General features: G+C 42.8%; 1 protein-coding gene across 1 annotated transcript in view; it reads left to right on the plus strand.

The window, feature by feature from the left end:
• The window catches only part of LOC310784852 (uncharacterized protein), a gene marked incomplete at both ends in the record, with an annotated part of 47528 nt that overhangs the window by 896 nt on the left and 22839 nt on the right, over positions 1-23793 (plus strand). The window contains one exon of the mRNA XM_083645889.1: positions 2602-2639. Coding sequence (XP_083502015.1) covers positions 2602-2639 — 38 coding nt within the window. The remainder of the gene's footprint in view (positions 1-2601; positions 2640-23793) is intronic.

The raw sequence follows: 23793 nt of genomic DNA on the forward strand, positions 1-23793 counted from the left end.
CAGCGACCAGCACACATACCCTTAATCTGGCTTCCCACCCACACACATGTCCCAATTGTTCCTGTATGGATGCCCGACCAAGCCAGAGGTAACACGGGGGCTCGAAACCTGCGAGCTGTGACCCTCGTGTTGGTAGGCAGGGAGGTCTGCCATAGTGGCCAAGTAACTGTGTTTGTTCTACCAATGAATAGGCAAGACCCACCACCCCTGCACTTGGAAGGGTTTAATTGATATTGATTTGGGTGGAGACTGGAGAGGGGTATGAAGGCTGTGGTATTCTTAGGTGTTGTCGATGGCCGATGGGCTGGGCGGGACAGAAAATCAATGGAGTCTATGTTGAGAATATGTGCTCTTAACATGAAACAGACCGAGTGAGTCTGGCAGAAAGTGCTGCTTGATTATTGATTTCAGTGATTAAATCCACTTCAATCAATCTTCCATTAAAGGAGATGAAAGAGGCGGCAGGTTAAAGGACTTTAAATCTGGAGGTAACTCAAAAATCACACCCAGGTGTTGAAGTAAGGTTTGCGCAGGTCAGACCCTTCTCCCCCACCTCCCTCTCCCGTCTCTCTGGGACTGTGTGCGTATGTGCGTGTTTCATTGGCTTTGAGCTGTGGCGCTTTCTGTCTCCACTCCATGTACAGTTGGGGTGGGGGGGGGGTTTCACTGCTCAAATCCCGTGCTCGATCTCGGCTAGAACGGATGATGGACACACGTGTCACGTATAGAAGCTGCTGCACTGCTTAAAAAACAAGGAGCAACATGTTCAAGATGTTAATTATCTATACTACTACTATTACTACTATCACTCTGACAGCTAGGTTATTAATTGAATGTGTTTCATGTTTAAAATGTGTTAGCATTGAGCAGCAAAGCATATGATCCACCGGGGGGCACATGGATCATGTTGGCGGCCAGTCTGCTAAAACGCGCTGTATCCCGACGTGAGTGCTAAGCCGGGTTTCTAATCTAGTGTGGGGCATAAATGATGACAGCTTCTGGCTTTGCTGCTTGGTCAGGAAGTGACAGTCGCTGTTATTTTATTTGAATTTGAGCAGCAGAAGAAGAAGAAAGCTCTATGATTGATGGTCATAAGTAGCAGGGTGCCTTCCCCTCTCATGACCCTCACATCTGATATTTCTAAAAGCATCTCTGGCCTCTCTGTCTCATACTGTGCACCCTCTGTGCTCATGTGTGGTGTGGATAACTGATCTAATTTTAGTGCCGTGTGTGTCTGTGTGTTAGTGTCTCTCTCTCTCTCTCTTACAATATGAACATTCTGAACCAAAACACGTTGCATATCATGTGTCTAAATATTTGATTTGATTTATTAGGATCCCCATTAGCTTAATATGCAAAGCATAACCTACTCTTACTGGGGTCCACATAGAACATTAAACATCATACATTTACAAACAAGACAATCATATAGACGGTTTTAACTTGACAACAAAAACATTCTTAAATTGAACCCCCGCTCACTTCCTGTTGCAGTGTTTGCTATGGACATAAAAGAAAAAATAACATTCAAGTGCAGGACTGACCATTCCATGCAAACCGTCTATACAGCTGAGCGGCGAAAACAAAAGTAACAATGTCGAGTGAATATTTCTGCAGTTTGCCGAATGCTGAGAAAAAGGAAGTGCTGTGGGGTTGCACTCTGGTGAAAACCGTCTATAGGCAAAAAATAATACAACACAAAAAAATTAAATAGAGTTCCGCTCTATTTTTTCTATTTTCCGTTTTTCACACTTTTTCACATCAAAAGTTTATTTTTCAAGATTTCATTGATAACAGTAATTTACTGTTTGCTGACGTCACCTAGTACTATCAAATTTCTACCCCATATCAACCAATCATATCACGACATGCAGCTGTCAATCAAATCTTCATTTCAGAATAATTTTCTCTTCCAAATGAAGTAGAAAATGGCACCTAGTGCCTGTCACCTGCCAGAATTCCTATCCCATAAACTAACTACTAACTTGGCCAATTGTTAGAAACATGAACAAAAAACAAATACTATAATCTCTAAGAATGCAAAGAAATGTAACTGGCTCGTTAAAACGCGCATTCCAGGAATATTATTTACATTTATAACGATAATTGCTGCCTGGTGCTCCGCGGATCCCACTGGCGTAGCACGACAACACGCTGAATCCCACCCGATTTGGGGGTGGAACACGCCAGGATTGGCCGATGCCAAAGCCAGTCGACAGAATTGTCAAATCAAATCATCGACACCGTATATGGTCCGCCTCTCAATTTGTTTTCAGTCTGAAACGGACTCAGATGCACGTGACGAACGGGTTCACCTCGACTTTAACATTGGAGGCAGCGAGGTTTTCACATTATTCACTGTTTTGTTTCAAATGTAAGCTGAGATTGTAGCCTACATATCCCTGGTTTTCACACGTGTCAAATGCCAATGTGTTACTCAGCCGACTGCGTTGGGTACATGGCAGAAGCAAACTAGTTGTGTATTCTGGACTGATGTGTTTGTCTGCTGCAGTGTTTGTTTTCTGCACATGGCCTCTCTCTGTATCAACTGTGATAGCTGTAATAATGACAGTCTGACTTCCTGTCTCTCTCTCTCTCTAGCAGCGGATGCAGTCCCGGTACGGAAAGATGGCGATCAGGTAAAATGCTGTTATCTTTTCTAACGCCTCCACGCTCCTTCCCGCACACCACAGTGTCTTCTCCCATTTTCCTCAAATCCACTGTGATAAAAACAGAAGCCACACAGACAGAATATCCAGACAGAGAAGGCAGAGAGTCATTTAGTTTAGTTCAATTTAGTCTGCCTCTGATCCAATCTGCATGAACACAACTACATACCTTTACACACAAAAGAAAGAAAGAAAACTAAAAAAACTGACTTTTTTTCCCACTCTCTTTACACTGTGTGTGTATGTGTGTGTGTGTGTGTGTGTGTGTGTGTGTGTGTGTGTGTGTGTGTGTGTGTGTGTGCGGGCGCATGTGTGTGTGTAGGTGCGCACATGCATCTGTGTGTGTGTGTGTATGTGTGTGTGTAGGTGCGCACATGCATCTGTGTGTGTGTGTGTGTGTGTGTGTGTGTGTGTGTGTGTGGGTGTGTTGATAGTCTCTTACCAAGGCCACAGAGAACCGTTCCCCTGGGCTGCTAATATTACAGAGCCATGTATCACCTCTCAGTCCTGCTCCTTGGGAGAGAAAGAGAGAGAGAGAGAGAGAGAGAGAGGGAGAGAGATAAGGAGAGAGGGAGAGAGAGAGACAGAGAAGGAGAGAGGGAGAGAGAGAGAGAGAGGGAGAGAGATAAGGAGAGAGGGAGAGAGAGAGACAGAGAAGGAGAGAGGGAGAGAGAGAGAGACTTCATCAATCTTATTGTTTTTCTATCACTGGCTGTTCTTTTCTTTTCTTTATGCTTTTTTTTGCACTAAACAAAGGTAGCCGAACATTCAGCAGCAGTTTCAGTTGTAGTGTTTTTTTTAGGTGTTTAGGGAGGTCAGAGTTGCACTAGGGAGAAAGGTTGAGAGTGGCCGATATGTAGCACTCCCAACTTCCAACCATTTTAACTGCGTAGCAGAAAATAAGCTATTTACAGGACGGTAATACACGCAGTGCACATGCCCCTATTGCCTCTGTTCCAGGCCGTTGCTCGGCCCGTGGATCGATTTCAAAACCATAAATATAGCTAGAAATAAGGTCCAAGTTGTAAAAAAAAAAACTCCTTTAAGAATAATAGAGAAATATTGATAGTGATATCGATAAAGTCTCGAAAATGGTATCAATAAAAATGAAGGATCACCATCCCTAGTTGGGAGTGAGAATTTCCCTCCAGATCCAGCAGGTGGAGAAACTACGCAGGATGCAGAGTAGAAGCTGATACACTGGAGTCTGCTTTGTTCACTGTGACAATGCTAATGTCTCTAACTGAACGTGCTGCTCTGTTTGTTTCACACACATCTCTATGTTTCCTTAACAACAGTACAGCTTCAGACACATCTCTATGTTTCCTTAACAACAACACAGCTTCAGACACATCTCCATGTTTCTTTAACAGTACAGCTTCAGACACATCTCTATGTTTCCTTAACAGCACAGCTTCAGACACATCTCCATGTTTCCTTAACAGTACAGCTTCAGACACATCTCTATGTTTCCTTAACAACAGTACAGCTTCAGACACATCTCTATGTTTCCTTAACAGCACAGCTTCAGACACATCTCTATGTTTCCTTAACAGCACAGCTTCAGACACATCTCTATGTTTCCTTAACAGTACAGCTTCAGACACATCTCCATGTTTCCTTAACAACAGTACAGCTTCAGACACATCTCCATGTTTCCTTAACAGCACAGCTTCAGACACATCTCCATGTTTCCTTAACAACAGTACAGCTTCAGACACATCTCCATGTTTCCTTAACAACAGCACAGCTTCAGACACATCTCTATGTTTCCTTAACAGCACAGCTTCAGACACATCTCTATGTTTCCTTAACAGCACAGCTTCAGACACATCTCTATGTTTCCTTAACAGTACAGCTTCAGACACATCTCTATGTTTCCTTAACAGTACAGCTTCAGACACATCTCTATGTTTCCTTAACAGTACAGCTTCAGACACATCTCTATGTTTCCTTAACAGCACAGCTTCAGACACATCTCTATGTTTCCTTAACAGCACAGCTTCAGACACATCTCTATGTTTCCTTAACAGTACAGCTTCAGACACATCTCTATGTTTCCTTAACAGTACAGCTTCAGACACATCTCTATGTTTCCTTAACAGTACAGCTTCAGACACATCTCTATGTTTCCTTAACAGTACAGCTTCAGACACATCTCTATGTTTCCTTAACAACAGCACAGCTTCAGACACATCTCCATGTTTCCTTAACAGCACAGCTTCAGACACATCTCTATGTTTCCTTAACAGCACAGCTTCAGACACATCTCTATGTTTCCTTAACAGTACAGCTTCAGACACATCTCTATGTTTCCTTAACAGCACAGCTTCAGACACATCTCTATGTTTCCTTAACAGCACAGCTTCAGACACATCTCTATGTTTCCTTAACAGTACAGCTTCAGACACATCTCTATGTTTCCTTAACAGCACAGCTTCAGACACATCTCCATGTTTCATTAACAGTACAGCTTCAGACACATCTCTATGTTTCCTTAACAGTACAGCTTCAGACACATCTCTATGTTTCCTTAACAGCACAGCTTCAGACACATCTCCATGTTTCCTTAACAGTACAGCTTCAGACACATCTCTATGTTTCCTTAACAGTACAGCTTCAGACACATCTCCATGTTTCCTTAACAGTACAGCTTCAGACACATCTCTATGTTTCCTTAACAGTACAGCTTCAGACACATCTCTATGTTTCCTTAACAGCACAGCTTCAGACACATCTCCATGTTTCCTTAACAGTACAGCTTCAGACACATCTCTATGTTTCCTTAACAGCACAGCTTCAGACACATCTCTATGTTTCCTTAACAGCACAGCTTCAGACACATCTCTATGTTTCCTTAACAGCACAGCTTCAGACACATCTCTATGTTTCCTTAACAGTACAGCTTCAGACACATCTCTATGTTTCCTTAACAGTACAGCTTCAGACACATCTCTATGTTTCCTTAACAGCACAGCTTCAGACACATCTCCATGTTTCCTTAACAGTACAGCTTCAGACACATCTCTATGTTTCCTTAACAGCACAGCTTCAGACACATCTCTATGTTTCCTTAACAGCACAGCTTCAGACACATCTCTATGTTTCCTTAACAGCACAGCTTCAGACACATCTCTATGTTTCCTTAACAGCACAGCTTCAGACACATCTCTATGTTTCCTTAACAGTACAGCTTCAGACACATCTCTATGTTTCCTTAACAGCACAGCTTCAGACACATCTCTATGTTTCCTTAACAGTACAGCTTCAGACACATCTCCATGTTTCCTTAACAGCACAGCTTCAGACACATCTCCATGTTTCCTTAACAGCACAGCTTCAGACACATCTCTATGTTTCCTTAACAGTACAGCTTCAGACACATCTCCATGTTTCCTTAACAGTACAGCTTCAGACACATCTCCATGTTTCCTTAACAACAGTACAGCTTCAGACACATCTCTATGTTTCCTTAACAGCACAGCTTCAGACACATCTCTATGTTTCCTTAACAGCACAGCTTCAGACACATCTCTATGTTTCCTTAACAGTACAGCTTCAGACACATCTCCATGTTTCCTTAACAGCACAGCTTCAGACACATCTCTATGTTTCCTTAACAGCACAGCTTCAGACACATCTCTATGTTTCCTTAACAGCACAGCTTCAGACACATCTCTATGTTTCCTTAACAGTACAGCTTCAGACACATCTCCATGTTTCCTTAACAGCACAGCTTCAGACACATCTCTATGTTTCCTTAACAGTACAGCTTCAGACACATCTCCATGTTTCCTTAACAGTACAGCTTCACACACATCTCTATGTTTCCTTAACAGCACAGCTTCAGACACATCTCTATGTTTCCTTAACAGTACAGCTTCACACACATCTCTATGTTTCCTTAACAGCACAGCTTCATACACATCTCTATGTTTCCTTAACAGTACAGCTTCAGACACATCTCTATGTTTCCTTAACAGTACAGCTTCAGACACATCTCCATGTTTCCTTAACAGTACAGCTTCACACACATCTCTATGTTTCCTTAACAGTACAGCTTCAGACACATCTCCATGTTTCCTTAACAGTACAGCTTCACACACATCTCTATGTTTCCTTAACAGCACAGCTTCAGACACATCTCTATGTTTCCTTAACAGCACAGCTTCAGACACATCTCTATGTTTCCTTAACAGTACAGCTTCAGACACATCTCTATGTTTCCTTAACAGTAAAGCTTCAGACACATCTCTATGTTTCCTTAACAGTAAAGCTTCAGACACATCTCCATGTTTCCTTAACAGTACAGCTTCAGACACATCTCTATGTTTCCTTAACAGCACAGCTTCAGACACATCTCCATGTTTCCTTAACAGCACAGCTTCAGACACATCTCTATGTTTCCTTAACAGCACAGCTTCAGACACATCTCCATGTTTCCTTAACAGTACAGCTTCAGACACATCTCTATGTTTCCTTAACAGCACAGCTTCAGACACATCTCCATGTTTCCTTAACAGTACAGCTTCAGACACATCTCTATGTTTCCTTAACAGTACAGCTTCAGACACATCTCCATGTTTCCTTAACAGCACAGCTTCAGACACATCTCTATGTTTCCTTAACAGCACAGCTTCAGACACATCTCCATGTTTCCTTAACAGTACAGCTTCAGACACATCTCTATGTTTCCTTAACAGTACAGCTTCAGACACATCTCCATGTTTCCTTAACAGTACAGCTTCAGACACATCTCTATGTTTCCTTAACAGTACAGCTTCATACACATCTCTATGTTTCCTTAACAGTACAGCTTCAGACACATCTCTATGTTTCCTTAACAGTACAGCTTCAGACACATCTCTATGTTTCCTTAACAGCACAGCTTCAGACACATCTCTATGTTTCCTTAACAGCACAGCTTCAGACACATCTCTATGTTTCCTTAACAGTACAGCTTCAGACACATCTCCATGTTTCCTTAACAGCACAGCTTCAGACACATCTCCATGTTTCCTTAACAGTACAGCTTCAGACACATCTCTATGTTTCCTTAACAGTACAGCTTCAGACACATCTCCATGTTTCCTTAACAGTACAGCTTCAGACACATCTCTATGTTTCCTTAACAGTACAGCTTCATACACATCTCTATGTTTCCTTAACAGTACAGCTTCAGACACATCTCTATGTTTCCTTAACAGTACAGCTTCAGACACATATCTATGTTTCCTTAACAGCACAGCTTCAGACACATCTCTATGTTTCCTTAACAGCACAGCTTCAGACACATCTCTATGTTTCCTTAACAGTACAGCTTCAGACACATCTCCATGTTTCCTTAACAGCACAGCTTCAGACACATCTCCATGTTTCCTTAACAGCACAGCTTCAGACACATCTCCATGTTTCCTTAACAGTACAGCTTCAGACACATCTCTATGTTTCCTTAACAGCACAGCTTCAGACACATCTCTATGTTTCCTTAACAGTACAGCTTCAGACACATCTCTATGTTTCCTTAACAACACAGCTTCAGACACATCTCCATGTTTCCTTAACAACAGTACAGCTTCAGACACATCTCCATGTTTCCTTAACAGTACAGCTTCAGACACATCTCTATGTTTCCTTAACAGCACAGCTTCAGACACATCTCCATGTTTCCTTAACAGCACAGCTTCAGACACATCTCTATGTTTCCTTAACAGTACAGCTTCAGACACATCTCCATGTTTCCTTAACAGTACAGCTTCAGACACATCTCTATGTTTCCTTAACAGCACAGCTTCAGACACATCTCTATGTTTCCTTAACAGTACAGCTTCAGACACATCTCTATGTTTCCTTAACAGCACAGCTTCAGACACATCTCCATGTTTCCTTAACAGCACAGCTTCAGACACATCTCTATGTTTCCTTAACAGCACAGCTTCAGACACATCTCCATGTTTCCTTAACAGTACAGCTTCAGACACATCTCTATGTTTCCTTAACAGCACAGCTTCAGACACATCTCTATGTTTCCTCAACAGTACAGCTTCAGACACATCTCTATGTTTCCTTAACAACAGTACAGCTTCAGACACATCTCCATGTTTCCTTAACAACAGTACAGCTTCAGACACATCTCTATGTTTCCTTAACAGCACAGCTTCAGACACATCTCCATGTTTCCTTAACAGCACAGCTTCAGACACATCTCTATGTTTCCTTAACAGCACAGCTTCAGACACATCTCCATGTTTCCTTAACAGCACAGCTTCAGACACATCTCCATGTTTCCTTAACAGCACAGCTTCAGACACATCTCTATGTTTCCTTAACAGCACAGCTTCAGACACATCTCTATGTTTCCTCAACAGTACAGCTTCAGACACATCTCTATGTTTCCTTAACAACAGTACAGCTTCAGACACATCTCCATGTTTCCTTAACAACAGTACAGCTTCAGACACATCTCCATGTTTCCTTAACAGCACAGCTTCAGACACATCTCTATGTTTCCTTAACAGCACAGCTTCAGACACATCTCCATGTTTCCTTAACAGCATAGCTTCAGACACATCTCCATGTTTCCTTAACAGTACAGCTTCAGACACATCTCTATGTTTCCTTAACAGTACAGCTTCAGACACATCTCTATGTTTCCTTAACAGTACAGCTTCAGACACATCTCTATGTTTCCTTAACAGCACAGCTTCAGACACATCTCTATGTTTCCTTAACAGCACAGCTTCAGACACATCTCCATGTTTCCTTAACAACACAGCTTCAGACACATCTCTATGTTTCCTTAACAGTACAGCTTCAGACACATCTCTATGTTTCCTTAACAGTACAGCTTCAGACACATCTCTATGTTTCCTTAACAGCACAGCTTCAGACACATCTCCATGTTTCCTTAACAGCACAGCTTCAGACACATCTCTATGTTTCCTTAACAGTACAGCTTCAGACACATCTCCATGTTTCCTTAACAGCACAGCTTCAGACACATCTCTATATTTCCTTAACAGCACAGCTTCAGACACATCTCCATGTTTCCTTAACAGTACAGCTTCAGACACATCTCTATGTTTCCTTAACAGCACAGCTTCAGACACATCTCCATGTTTCCTTAACAGTACAGCTTCAGACACATCTCTATGTTTCCTTAACAGCACAGCTTCAGACACATCTCTATGTTTCCTCAACAGTACAGCTTCAGACACATCTCTATGTTTCCTTAACAACAGTACAGCTTCAGACACATCTCCATGTTTCCTTAACAACAGTACAGCTTCAGACACATCTCTATGTTTCCTTAACAGCACAGCTTCAGACACATCTCCATGTTTCCTTAACAGCACAGCTTCAGACACATCTCTATGTTTCCTTAACAGCACAGCTTCAGACACATCTCCATGTTTCCTTAACAGCACAGCTTCAGACACATCTCCATGTTTCCTTAACAGCACAGCTTCAGACACATCTCTATGTTTCCTTAACAGCACAGCTTCAGACACATCTCTATGTTTCCTCAACAGTACAGCTTCAGACACATCTCTATGTTTCCTTAACAACAGTACAGCTTCAGACACATCTCCATGTTTCCTTAACAACAGTACAGCTTCAGACACATCTCCATGTTTCCTTAACAGCACAGCTTCAGACACATCTCTATGTTTCCTTAACAGCACAGCTTCAGACACATCTCCATGTTTCCTTAACAGCATAGCTTCAGACACATCTCCATGTTTCCTTAACAGTACAGCTTCAGACACATCTCTATGTTTCCTTAACAGTACAGCTTCAGACACATCTCTATGTTTCCTTAACAGTACAGCTTCAGACACATCTCTATGTTTCCTTAACAGCACAGCTTCAGACACATCTCTATGTTTCCTTAACAGCACAGCTTCAGACACATCTCCATGTTTCCTTAACAACACAGCTTCAGACACATCTCTATGTTTCCTTAACAGTACAGCTTCAGACACATCTCTATGTTTCCTTAACAGTACAGCTTCAGACACATCTCTATGTTTCCTTAACAGCACAGCTTCAGACACATCTCCATGTTTCCTTAACAGCACAGCTTCAGACACATCTCTATGTTTCCTTAACAGTACAGCTTCAGACACATCTCCATGTTTCCTTAACAGCACAGCTTCAGACACATCTCTATGTTTCCTTAACAGCACAGCTTCAGACACATCTCCATGTTTCCTTAACAGTACAGCTTCAGACACATCTCTATGTTTCCTTAACAGTACAGCTTCAGACACATCTCCATGTTTCCTTAACAGCACAGCTTCAGACACATCTCCATGTTTCCTTAACAGTACAGCTTCAGACACATCTCCATGTTTCCTTAACAGCACAGCTTCAGACACATCTCCATGTTTCCTTAACAGTACAGCTTCAGACACATCTCCATGTTTCCTTAACAGCACAGCTTCAGACACATCTCTATGTTTCCTTAACAGCACAGCTTCAGACACATCTCTATGTTTCCTTAACAGCACAGCTTCAGACACATCTCTATGTTTCCTTAACAGTACAGCTTCAGACACATCTCTATGTTTCCTTAACAGTACAGCTTCAGACACATCTCCATGTTTCCTTAACAACAGTACAGCTTCAGACACATCTCCATGTTTCCTTAACAGCACAGCTTCAGACACATCTCTATGTTTCCTTAACAGCACAGCTTCAGACACATCTCTATGTTTCCTTAACAGCACAGCTTCAGACACATCTCCATGTTTCCTTAACAGTACAGCTTCAGACACATCTCTATGTTTCCTTAACAGCACAGCTTCAGACACATCTCCATGTTTCCTTAACAACAGTACAGCTTCAGACACATCTCCATGTTTCCTTAACAGTACAGCTTCAGACACATCTCCATGTTTCCTTAACAGCACAGCTTCAGACACATCTCTATGTTTCCTTAACAGTACAGCTTCAGACACATCTCTATGTTTCCTTAACAGCACAGCTTCAGACACATCTCCATGTTTCCTTAACAACAGTACAGCTTCAGACACATCTCTATGTTTCCTTAACAGCACAGCTTCAGACACATCTCTATGTTTCCTTAACAGTACAGCTTCAGACACATCTCCATGTTTCCTTAACAGCACAGCTTCAGACACATCTCCATGTTTCCTTAACAGTACAGCTTCAGACACATCTCCATGTTTCCTTAACAGTACAGCTTCAGACACATCTCCATGTTTCCTTAACAGCACAGCTTCAGACACATCTCTATGTTTCCTTAACAGTACAGCTTCAGACACATCTCTATGTTTCCTTAACAGCACAGCTTCAGACACATCTCTATGTCTCCTTAACAGTACAGCTTCAGACACATCTCCATGTTTCCTTAACAGTACAGCTTCAGACACATCTCCATGTTTCCTTAACAGCACAGCTTCAGACACATCTCTATGTTTCCTTAACAGTACAGCTTCAGACACATCTCTATGTTTCCTTAACAGCACAGCTTCAGACACATCTCCATGTTTCCTTAACAGCACAGCTTCAGACACATCTCCATGTTTCCTTAACAGTACAGCTTCAGACACATCTCCATGTCTCCTTAACAGTACAGCTTCAGACACATCTCCATGTTTCCTTAACAGCACAGCTTCAGACACATCTCCATGTTTCCTTAACAGCACAGCTTCAGACACATCTCTATGTTTCCTTAACAGTACAGCTTCAGACACATCTCTATGTTTCCTTAACAGTACAGCTTCAGACACATCTCCATGTTTCCTTAACAGCACAGCTTCAGACACATCTCCATGTTTCCTTAACAGCACAGCTTCAGACACATCTCCATGTTTCCTTAACAGTACAGCTTCAGACACATCTCCATGTCTCCTTAACAGTACAGCTTCAGACACATCTCCATGTTTCCTTAACAGCACAGCTTCAGACACATCTCCATGTTTCCTTAACAGTACAGCTTCAGACACATCTCCATGTTTCCTTAACAGTACAGCTTCAGACACATCTCCATGTTTCCTTAACAGCACAGCTTCAGACACATCTCTATGTTTCCTTAACAGCACAGCTTCAGACACATCTCTATGTTTCCTTAACAGCACAGCTTCAGACACATCTCTATGTTTCCTTAACAGCACAGCTTCAGACACATCTCCATGTTTCCTTAACAGTACAGCTTCAGACACATCTCCATGTCTCCTTAACAGTACAGCTTCAGACACATCTCCATGTTTCCTTAACAGCACAGCTTCAGACACATCTCTATGTTTCCTTAACAACAGTACAGCTTCAGACACATCTCCATGTTTCCTTAACAGCACAGCTTCAGACACATCTCTATGTTTCCTTAACAACAGTACAGCTTCAGACACATCTCTATGTTTCCTTAACAACAGTACAGCTTCAGACACATCTCCATGTTTCCTTAACAGTACAGCTTCAGACACATCTCTATGTTTCCTTAACAGCACAGCTTCAGACACATCTCCATGTTTCCTTAACAGTAAAGCTTCAGACACATCTCCATGTTTCCTTAACAGTACAGCTTCAGACACATCTCCATGTTTCCTTAACAGTACAGCTTCAGACACATCTCCATGTTTCCTTAACAGTACAGCTTCAGACACATCTCCATGTTTCCTTAACAGTACAGCTTCAGACACATCTCCATGTTTCCTTAACAGTACAGCTTCAGACACATCTCCATGTTTCCTTAACAGCACAGCTTCAGACACATCTCTATGTTTCCTTAACAGTACAGCTTCAGACACATCTCTATGTTTCCTTAACAGTACAGCTTCAGACACATCTCCATGTTTCCTTAACAGTACAGCTTCAGACACATCTCCATGTTTCCTTAACAGTACAGCTTCAGACACATCTCCATGTTTCCTTAACAGTACAGCTTCAGACACATCTCCATGTTTCCTTAACAGTACAGCTTCAGACACATCTCCATGTTTCCTTAACAGTACAGCTTCAGACACATCTCCATGTTTCCTTAACAGCACAGCTTCAGACACATCTCTATGTTTCCTTAACAGTACAGCTTCAGACACATCTCTATGTTTCCTTAACAGCACAGCTTCAGACACATCTCCATGTTTCCTTAACAACAGTACAGCTTCAGACACATCTCTATGTTTCCTTAACAGCACAGCTTCAGACACATCTCTATGTTTCCTTAACAGCACAGCTTCAGACACATCTCTATGTTTCCTTAACAGTACAGCTTCAGACACATCTCTATGTTTCCTTAACAGTACAGCTTCAGACACATCTCTATGTTTCCTTAACAGTACAGCTTCAGACACATCTCCATGTTTCCTTAACAGTACAGCTTCAGACACATCTCCATGTTTCCTTAACAGTACAGCTTCAGACACATCTCCATGTCTCCTTAACAGTACAGCTTCAGACACATCTCTATGTTTCCTTAACAGCACAGCTTCAGACACATCTCCATGTTTCCTTAACAGCACAGCTTCAGACACATCTCCATGTTTCCTTAACAGTACAGCTTCAGACACATCTCTATGTTTCCTTGACAACAGCACAGCAGTGAAACAGAATTCATTTGGGATGGGGCAGACCCGCTGCTGCTGTGGGCTGGCAGCCCTCAAGTTGTTTACCTCCAAGCAGCACCACGACTCCTTGTCATTTATGGACCTTGAGAGAGGAAAGGGCAGGAGGCAGAGAGAGATTCCAAGAGTCTGAATTAAATCTTTAACGATTTAGGACCTAAATCGTTAAGAGTCATTACCTGGTAATGTGTCATTTCAGTCTGGGAGAGAGGAACTTAAAGGGATAGTTCGGTTTGTTTGAAGTGGGGTCCTATCAGCTAGTTGCATACACTAACTGAAATAGGTACAGTGTTCGGGACGCTGAGCGCACCGTCTATCCAGACCCGGCACTCTGAAGCAACAGCCTCCACAGCTCTGTCTCTCTAGTACAGGGGGCCAAGAACTAAAACGTAATTTAGCCATCTAAACCCACGACCATCTAAACAAATTGATATCTGTGTACATGTACGCTCTATTTTGACAATCTTCAGCGCTTTACTTTTCCGCCAAACAGCCGTCTCATTCGGCACTACTTTTTCTCCCAACCGTACAACTACCGTATTATTCCGCAGATCAGCTGTTATTTTGGGTTATTTCTCCCGGCTTGTTAGTGAAGACACAACAAATAGAATACACGAACGAAAATTGTGATTTTGATAGCGAGGACGATATGCCATTCACCTTGGTGACAAGAGGATACAATTATGAACCAGAGAGAGTAATATACAGAAGAGGAACTTTTGCAGAGAGTGAACAGGCAGAAAGAGAGATACGAGGAACTGCGTTTACTGCGTTTGTCCTTTTTAAGACAAAGAAGAAACTTCACGTTCTTTCCTGTTTTCAACCCAAAGTGAGTACAAGTCTTCAACCGTGAATTTAACTCGCCTGTTTCCAAAGTGAAAGTTGGAGTCGCTCCATATAGATACAGCAGCTGCGTTTCTCTAGCCATTTCTCCTAAACTCTCTCTCATTACATTAGGTTCAAAAGCCCACGCGAATCTAACGTTATATCAGCCAGTAATTCAGTCGGTTTTCTGCCAGCTAGTTAAATTCAACACACACACGTTGTTGGTGAGTAACGTTAACGTTATTTGTTTTGCGCCGTTCAAATTGCTATAGTGCTATAGCGCAATTGTGACAGACACTGTCCACTTCAGAGGCTAATAGCCTATTCAAGCCAGCTGGTATCATGTAGAGCTCAGGCTCAGCTGTCCTGTTAACGTGAACGCATTACAGCAACGCAGCAACTTAATAAATAATTAATTATTCCCCCAACCCCCACCCCCACCCCAATGACGATGCCATCGTGCAAAACGATGTGTCACTGTAAAACAATCACGATGGGTATTTGGTGACATCGCACAACCCTACTTATAGCCCTCATATTATTCAGCTGTTATTATCATTGCGTGATGTAAGCCCTTCAGGGGAAAGGCTTTGTGTCGTGACTTGGCAGCAGAATAAAGAGATGATTTAGCTTCAGTCACAGTCAGTCTGTTATTATGGTCAGTCTGTCACTCCTCACAAAGCCTCTGTGTCACCACGGTCCAACGGAGGGGAGTTTCAGCTCTCTACAAACAGAAGAGGACACACACACAGGTTAGAAAGAATGGCGATGATGGCGCAATTGCCACCTGATTCTTCTCACTCAGTTGATCCTCAGAGAGCTGAACTATCACACCAGAGCTCTCTGAATACAAAACCTGAGGCCCCTGACGCAAGTTAGTGCAACACACACAGACTCACTCACACACACACACACACACACACACAAACACACACACACACACACACACACACACACACACACATACAGCTATTGATATTTTACACACCCAGCACTCTGACCCTGACCCCAGCTGTGCGTGTTGTGCCTGGTTAAAACCATCCTGATCACATGACCTCACAGTCTGTTTATGAGGAAGCTTTCTCCCAGAGCCGTATAGATAGAAGAGTCACGACATCTCCATTCACTCCAATGGACAATTTTTTTACTCTCAAGAGTTCCAGGAAGTAAGGTCCTAGATTAAGCAGCACTGTCGAGTTGCAGCAAAATAGACAGTTTGTGTTGTACTCTGAAAGGGTTTTCCCCCCATGGAATCAAAATATCAGCTTTATTTTAGCATGCAAAAGTAGCGCGAGACCCATTCCTGGCTGTTCATTGGCTATATAATGAGTCTCGCATTTTGGTCCTCCGCTGACGCCACTCTCTCTCTAGAGCAGTGGTTCTCAAATGGGGGTCCGCGGACCCCCAGGGGTCTGTGGCACTTTGCCAGGGGGTCCGCGAAAAGTTTTCAGGTAATTTTTTTTTTTTTTTTATTATTAAAAAAAAAATGCTACGTTACTTATTCCTTCTCAAACTACTTCCTACATGGTGCTAGTCTATCAAAATATCTTGGCTGTTATTGATTGTGTTGCATAGTGGTTTTCTGTACTGTTGACAAATTGTGATATTGTAAGTCGCTTTGGACAAAACAAAAGCATCTGCTAAATGACGTAATGTAAATGTAATGTAATAAAAAAAATACATTTTTTTTTTTTTTGTAAAATCTTCATAGTTCAACGAAAATAGTTTATGCTTTAAATCTAAAATGGTTCATGGATTACATTCTAATAACAACCCTATCAAATTAAAAGTCAAGCACGTTACCGTGGAAACAATTAAGCTTAGCCCAAAATCACAAATCAGAATGAGGGGGTCCCCGGTATATTTTCTATCTTGTAAGGGGTCCTTGGCTGAAAAACATTTGAGAACTTCTGCTCTAGAGGACACTACTTTCTCCTAGCCTGGTTAAAACCATCCTGACCACATGACCTCACTGCCAGTTTGAAGAGAGACGATGAGGAAGGTTTCTCCCCGCCAATCAGGGCTGCTGCTCGCCAAACAGTAATGGCGTCTCCCAAAGCAATGAGAGGTAACGATTGGCTGAAGAAGTTGTCTGTCAAGGCACGTACTCCCACCCACTGAGATCGATGGCGGCGGCTGGAAGTCCAGACTGATGCGTAGAGAGAAGAGAATGTGAGGCACTAAATGAGCATAATGGACCTGCAGGAGTTGATCAATAGTCCGTTAATCAATAGTCATGAGTCAGTGATACTTGGCCAGATGCTGAGATGACTGGCTTTCTAAACTCACTGTCCTCCCAGAGACTTGTGTCAGAGGAGATCAGCTCTATCATCTAAACTCACTGTCCTCTCCCAGAGACGTGTGTCAGAGGAGATCAGGTCTAAACTCACTGTCCTCTCCCAGAGACGTGTGTCAGAGGAGATCAGCTCTAAACTCACTGTCCTCTCCCAGAGACGTGTGTCAGAGGAGATCAGCTCTAAACTCACTGTCCTCTCCCAGAGACGTGTGTCAGAGGAGATCAGCTCTAAACTCACTGTCCTCTCCCAGAGACGTGTGTCAGAGGAGATCAGCTCTAAACTCACTGTCCTCTCCCAGAGACGTGTGTCAGAGGAGATCAGCTCTAAACTCACTGTCCTGTCCCAGAGACGTGTGTCAGAGGAGATCAGCTCTAAACTCACTGTCCTCTCCCAGAGACGTGTGTCAGAGGAGATCAGCTCTAAACTCACTGTCCTCTCCCAGAGACGTGTGTCAGAGGAGATCAGCTCTAAACTCACTGTCCTCTCCCAGAGACTTGTGTCAGAGGAGATCAGCTCTAAACTCACTGTCCTCTCCCAAAGACTTGTGTCAGAGGAGATCAGCTCTAAACTCACTGTCCTCTCCCAAAGACTTGTGTCAGAGGAGATCAGCTCTAAACTCACTGTCCTCTCCCAAAGACTTGTGTCAGAGGAGATCAGCTCTAAACTCACTGTCCTCTCCCAGAGACTTGTGTCAGAGGAGATCAGCTCTAAACTCACTGTCCTCTCCCAGAGACTTGTGTCAGAGGAGATCAGCTCTAAACTCACTGTCCTCTCCCAAAGACTTGTGTCAGAGGAGATCAGCTCTAAACTCACTGTCCTCTCCCAAAGACTTGTGTCAGAGGAGATCAGCTCTAAACTCACTGTCCTCTCCCAGAGACGTGTGTCAGAGGAGATCAGCTCTAAACTCACTGTCCTCTCCCAAAGACTTGTGTCAGAGGAGATCAGCTCTAAACTCACTGTCCTCTCCCAAAGACTTGTGTGAGAGGAGATCAGCTCTAAACTCACTGTCCTCTCCCAGAGACGTGTGTCAGAGGAGATCAGCTCTAAACTCACTGTCCTCTCCCAGAGACGTGTGTCAGAGGAGATCAGCTCTAAACTCACTGTCCTCTCCCAAAGACTTGTGTCAGAGGAGATCAGCTCTAAACTCACTGTCCTCTCCCAGAGACGTGTGTCAGAGGAGATCAGCTCTAAACTCACTGTCCTCTCCCAGAGACGTGTGTCAGAGGAGATCAGCTCTAAACTCACTGTCCTCTCCCAGAGACGTGTGTCAGAGGAGATCAGCTCTAAACTCACTGTCCTCTCCCAGAGACGTGTGTCAGAGGAGATCAGGTCTAAACTCACTGTCCTCTCCCAGAGACGTGTGTCAGAGGAGATCAGCTCTAAACTCACTGTCCTCTCCCAGAGACTTGTGTCAGAGGAGATCAGCTCTAAACTCACTGTCCTCTCCCAGAGACTTGTGTCAGAGGAGATCAGCTCTAAACTCACTGTCCTCTCCCAGAGACGTGTGTCAGAGGAGATCAGCTCTAAACTCACTGTCCTCTCCCAGAGACGTGTGTCAGAGGAGATAAACTAACTGTCCTCTCCCAGAGACTTGTGTCAGAGGAGATCAGCTCTATCAGCTTCTACTGGTCGCCAATACCGGCTTCTTTAAAGCAATAACCCACAGCTGACCGCCATTAAAACCAGAATATAATTGGCTCACCAGGACCACATGCAGCAGCTGTTTGTAGTGTTCCGATTTTTACTTTAAACTGACATTGAACAAGTTGGTGAACTAACAACAGATCCTGCTGCTGTGATTTAGAACATCATTTTGCCAAATATTGATAGTAGATAACATAGTGGACAGACAGTTCCTGTTTGGGAGAACTTATATTAAAATGTATATTAAAATATAAATGTTGGTGTCAATCAATGATTGACACCAATGTCATTTTGCATAAAAATGCAAAATGACACCGAGCCCCCAGATGTGAATGTGTTCAATCACCAATGTGTTCAACTGTGTTTTCAGTCTATTTTCATGACCTCATTCAAATTAATGATGTTATTGATAATAATTCCATATTGTCAGCAGAGTATGTCTCAGACAGTAATAATGTGATGATTCCTGCTTGGCTGCCTGGATCTCTGCTCATTTTTGTCAGGATTTTTTCTCTCTTCTTATTGTTGAAGATGAAAATGAAAGCCACTCCTGTGCTAAATGCCACTTCAGGTTCTGCTTTGTTAGAAAATGATTATTATAATATAATCTTTTATGTTATTCTTATTCATCCTTCTCTTGTCATGAAAATAAACATCCCTGATATGAGTATTACATCAACGCCTCGGAGAGAGCCCACGTCCTCGGCGGGAAGGCGGAATTCATTCCGGACTTCAAATTTGGTCTGCCTGCTTTCACTTTGCTAAACATCTCCCACGTGCCACCTGGTGGAGAATGTTAATCAGTGCAGCTGAGTTTTTAACATACCGTAATTCACTTTAATTCATGTAGATATCTAAGGTAGCATTTGCCCTGTGCATACTAGCTGCTGCTTAAAGTGGGAATTATTATGCAGACAGAGAGATATCCATCTTACTGTTTACATCACAGGGTACATGCTGTCTATTCTTATTCTTTCTATTTAAGAGTAAGTTCATCCTCCACCAGTCATTCTATAGATGGGGAGATATTGAAATCAATATCATGATCATCAGAAGGTTATTTCTTGATATGATATTTCACTATATCAAAAATATGGTTGATGTACGCAAAATCGCGTTAAATCATCAAATTAATGTCCGTGTCATTGAACCGAATGGTAATGTTAGGTGTGATGATGTCAAACAAAACAGAAACGATATAAATAATAATAATAAATATTCCTACCAAACCTTATTTTATGAGTTTTTAAGTAAAATGTGCTTGTCATCATCAATTTAGACTATGACACTTTAGATGATGTGTCACATTATTAAAAAATACTAGAAACACTGCACGCTTTGCAATGCATGCTCATCTAAATATAATTCCACTTAAAGATGATAAACGATAATATAATTATCCCCCTCCCCTAAGTTATTCTACCGTATCAGTATTTGTATTATTTGCTTTATTCTATTAGATGGCCTTGGCTGTATTTGTCCACAGCAAAGTGGTTATTTTCTCAGGTGCTTTTAGAGCAGGAATACTCTACAATGATGAAAAGGATTCCCGATGTTCAATATCTTATCTTCAATGTCTCTTCAGAGCAGCAGCAACAAATACACTGGAGTGAACCATCAATGCACCTTTAAAGCTGCAGACACCTGTGTGGGCACTCTGTGCAGGCTGTCACTATGCATCTAAAATGGGTGCAGTGGTTTTGGCTATAGGGTTGCAGCGTGTGTCAGCATGGACACGGGTAAAGTCACCTCGAAATTATTTTATTGTTGAGTTTATTGAAGGACAAGTGAATGTGAAATTCCAACTTGGATTTAATGACTCAGAATCGCCTCAGAAAAACCAAAGCATCAAAGGGAAACCTCACTTGAACTTCTAGATTATTAAAAAAAAAAGATAAGATTATTTTTTGGGGCATTTTGCCTTTATTGATGGGCGGTGTGGGCGGGCGGGGGGAGGACAGAGAGGGGTGGGATGACATGCAGCAAGGGACCACGGCTTGGATTCGAACCCAGGTCGGCCAGCAAACAAAGGACTAAGCCTTTTGTGGTACGCGCTCTCCCAGGTGAGCCACCGGAACACCCCAAGATTTTAGTCACTTTTTATTGATTGATGTCATCATTATTGATGATGATTGATTGATTGATTTTCATCATCTTCTTTTTTTAACTTTGTCACTTAACACATTGAGTGCCAGCCCTTTTTTCAATGCTCTAGGTAGCTTGTGCCAGGCCGTTTCTTGAGGATTGTGGCTCATTTTAGAAGAGCCGAGGATTCTTTTCTGCTTGGAGTTTGTGAACACGAAGTTCACAAAAGTACTAATAGAATGTGTGCTTTCTCTGTCTAAAAGAGTTAGTTTGTAGAGTTAGTAGTTATGTAGATATTAGCCGTTGAGTACAGCATGGTTAAGTTGGTTTCAGCTGTCTGAGAGTGAAAGTTGAGATAATCGCAGTTTTGTGAAATTCAATCAAACAGGCAGAACAGTCACTTTAACCATTTATTTTTGGCATCAGTGAGAGATCAGACATCCAAACAATGTTCCGAACGCCCTCTCCTTCAACTCCTCCCTCCGTGGGCGTGTCTAGTGGCTTTCAGCCTGCGTTTGTCAGAAGCGAGTGCTCGCTGCAGCCTCGCTCCCTGGCAGGCAGCGAGTATGAGCAGCCTCCCTCCCCGCCTACAGTATGAGAATGAGGCTCGTTCGTTTCTGGGTTTTCGGAATGCGTGCGATTCTGGCCTTTCTGCGGGCGTTTCAAAGTGTGTTTTACCTATAATATATTATGCAAATTTGCAATCCCCCGTGTGCTGCTGCTGGCGCGGGCCGAGAGCTGCGAGTCTGGTGACTGATGACTGTAAAATCGGCAAGCCATTTCCTTGTGAATGGAGGAAGCACCCGCCTGAGGCTGCTGCTTTTGGTTGACTTTCTCTCTGTCGGGAGGGAACCCTCGCCACCTAGCTGGTCGGTAAAATAGATTATACACATTCTCTTCCTCCAATTCTGCTATAGGAGGCGTAAAAGGGGTTGATCGATGTCCCACCGTCAAAAAAAAAAAATGTTTATGTAAGCCGAGATATCTCGTCCATGGCACTCAACGCTTGGATTATGTAAGCCGAGATATCTCGTCCATGGCACTCAACGTGTTAATACTTTAGGAAAAGGTTGTGCATTTGTTGGTGAGCTCCCTCTCTAATCAGCATGCTACTGTAGTAATGTTAGGACTTTTGAAGCAGTGGTTTGAATGGAGATGCCAATACACAAACGACAGTAACAACTACTTATGTGAAAGGTCAAAGGTCAAAGCATTAAAGCTTAGCTACTGAGTGATCCACCTGCAGCAGCAGTTTAGTCAGGACAGGTCAGGAGGACAGGAGATGTCTTTTGACATCAACTTGAAGGCATTTTTCTGTTTCACCGCTCGTAGTTATGACTCTACAGCTCCACACGGCAGAACATTGCTGTGCAGTTATGACTCTACAGCTTCACACAGCAGAACATTGATGTGTAGTTATGACTCTACAGCTCCACACGGCAGAACATTGATGTGCAGTTATGACTCTACAGCTTCACACAGCAGAACATTGCTGTGCAGTTATGACTCTACAGCTCCACACGGCAGAACATTGCTGTGCAGTTATGACTCTACAGCTTCACACGGCAGAACATTGATGTGCAGTTATGACTCTACAGCTTCACACAGCAGAACATTGATGTGCAGTTATGACTCTACAGCTTCACACAGCAGAACATTGATGTGCAGTTATGGCTCTACAGCTCCACACGGCAGAACATTGATGTGCAGTTATGACTCTACAGCTTCACACAGCAGAACATTGATGTGCAGTTATGACTCTACAGCTTCACACAGCAGAACATTGATGTGCAGTTATGACTCTACAGCTCCACACAGCAGAACATTGATGTGCAGTTATGGCTCTACAGCTCCACACGGCAGAACATTGATGTGCAGTTATGACTCTACAGCTTCACACAGCAGAACATTGATGTGCAGTTATGGCTCTACAGCTCCACACGGCAGAACATTGATGTGCAGTTATGGCTCTACAGCTCCACACGGCAGAACATTGATGTGCAGTTATGACTCTACAGCTTCACACGGCAGAACATTGATGTGCAGTTATGGCTCTACAGCTTCACACAGCAGAACATTGATGTGCAGTTATGGCTCTACAGCTCCACACGGCAGAACATTGATGTGCAGTTATGGCTCTACAGCTCCACACAGCAGAACATTGATGTGCAGTTATGACTCTACAGCTTCACACAGCAGAACATTGATGTGCAGTTATGGCTCTACAGCTCCACACAGCAGAACATTGATGTGCAGTTATGACTCTACAGCTTCACACAGCAGAACATTGATGTGCAGTTATGGCTCTACAGCTCCACACGGCAGAACATTGATGTGCAGTTATGGCTCTACAGCTTCACACAGCAGAACATTGATGTGCAGTTATGGCTCTACAGCTCCACACGGCAGAACATTGATGTGCAGTTATGACTCTACAGCTTCACACAGCAGAACATTGATGTGCAGTTATGGCTCTACAGCTTCACACAGCAGAACATTGATGTGCAGTTATGGCTCTACAGCTCCACACAGCAGAACATTGATGTGCAGTTATGGCTCTACAGCTTCACACAGCAGAACATTGATGTGCAGTTATGGCTCTACAGCTTCACACAGCAGAACATTGATGTGCAGTTATGACTCTACAGCTCCACACGGCAGAACATTGCTAACGGGCTTAAAGTG

This window comes from Poromitra crassiceps (genome assembly GCF_964638095.1).
Source record: "Poromitra crassiceps genome assembly, chromosome: 11".
Taxonomy (NCBI): Eukaryota; Metazoa; Chordata; class Actinopteri; order Beryciformes; family Melamphaidae; genus Poromitra; species Poromitra crassiceps.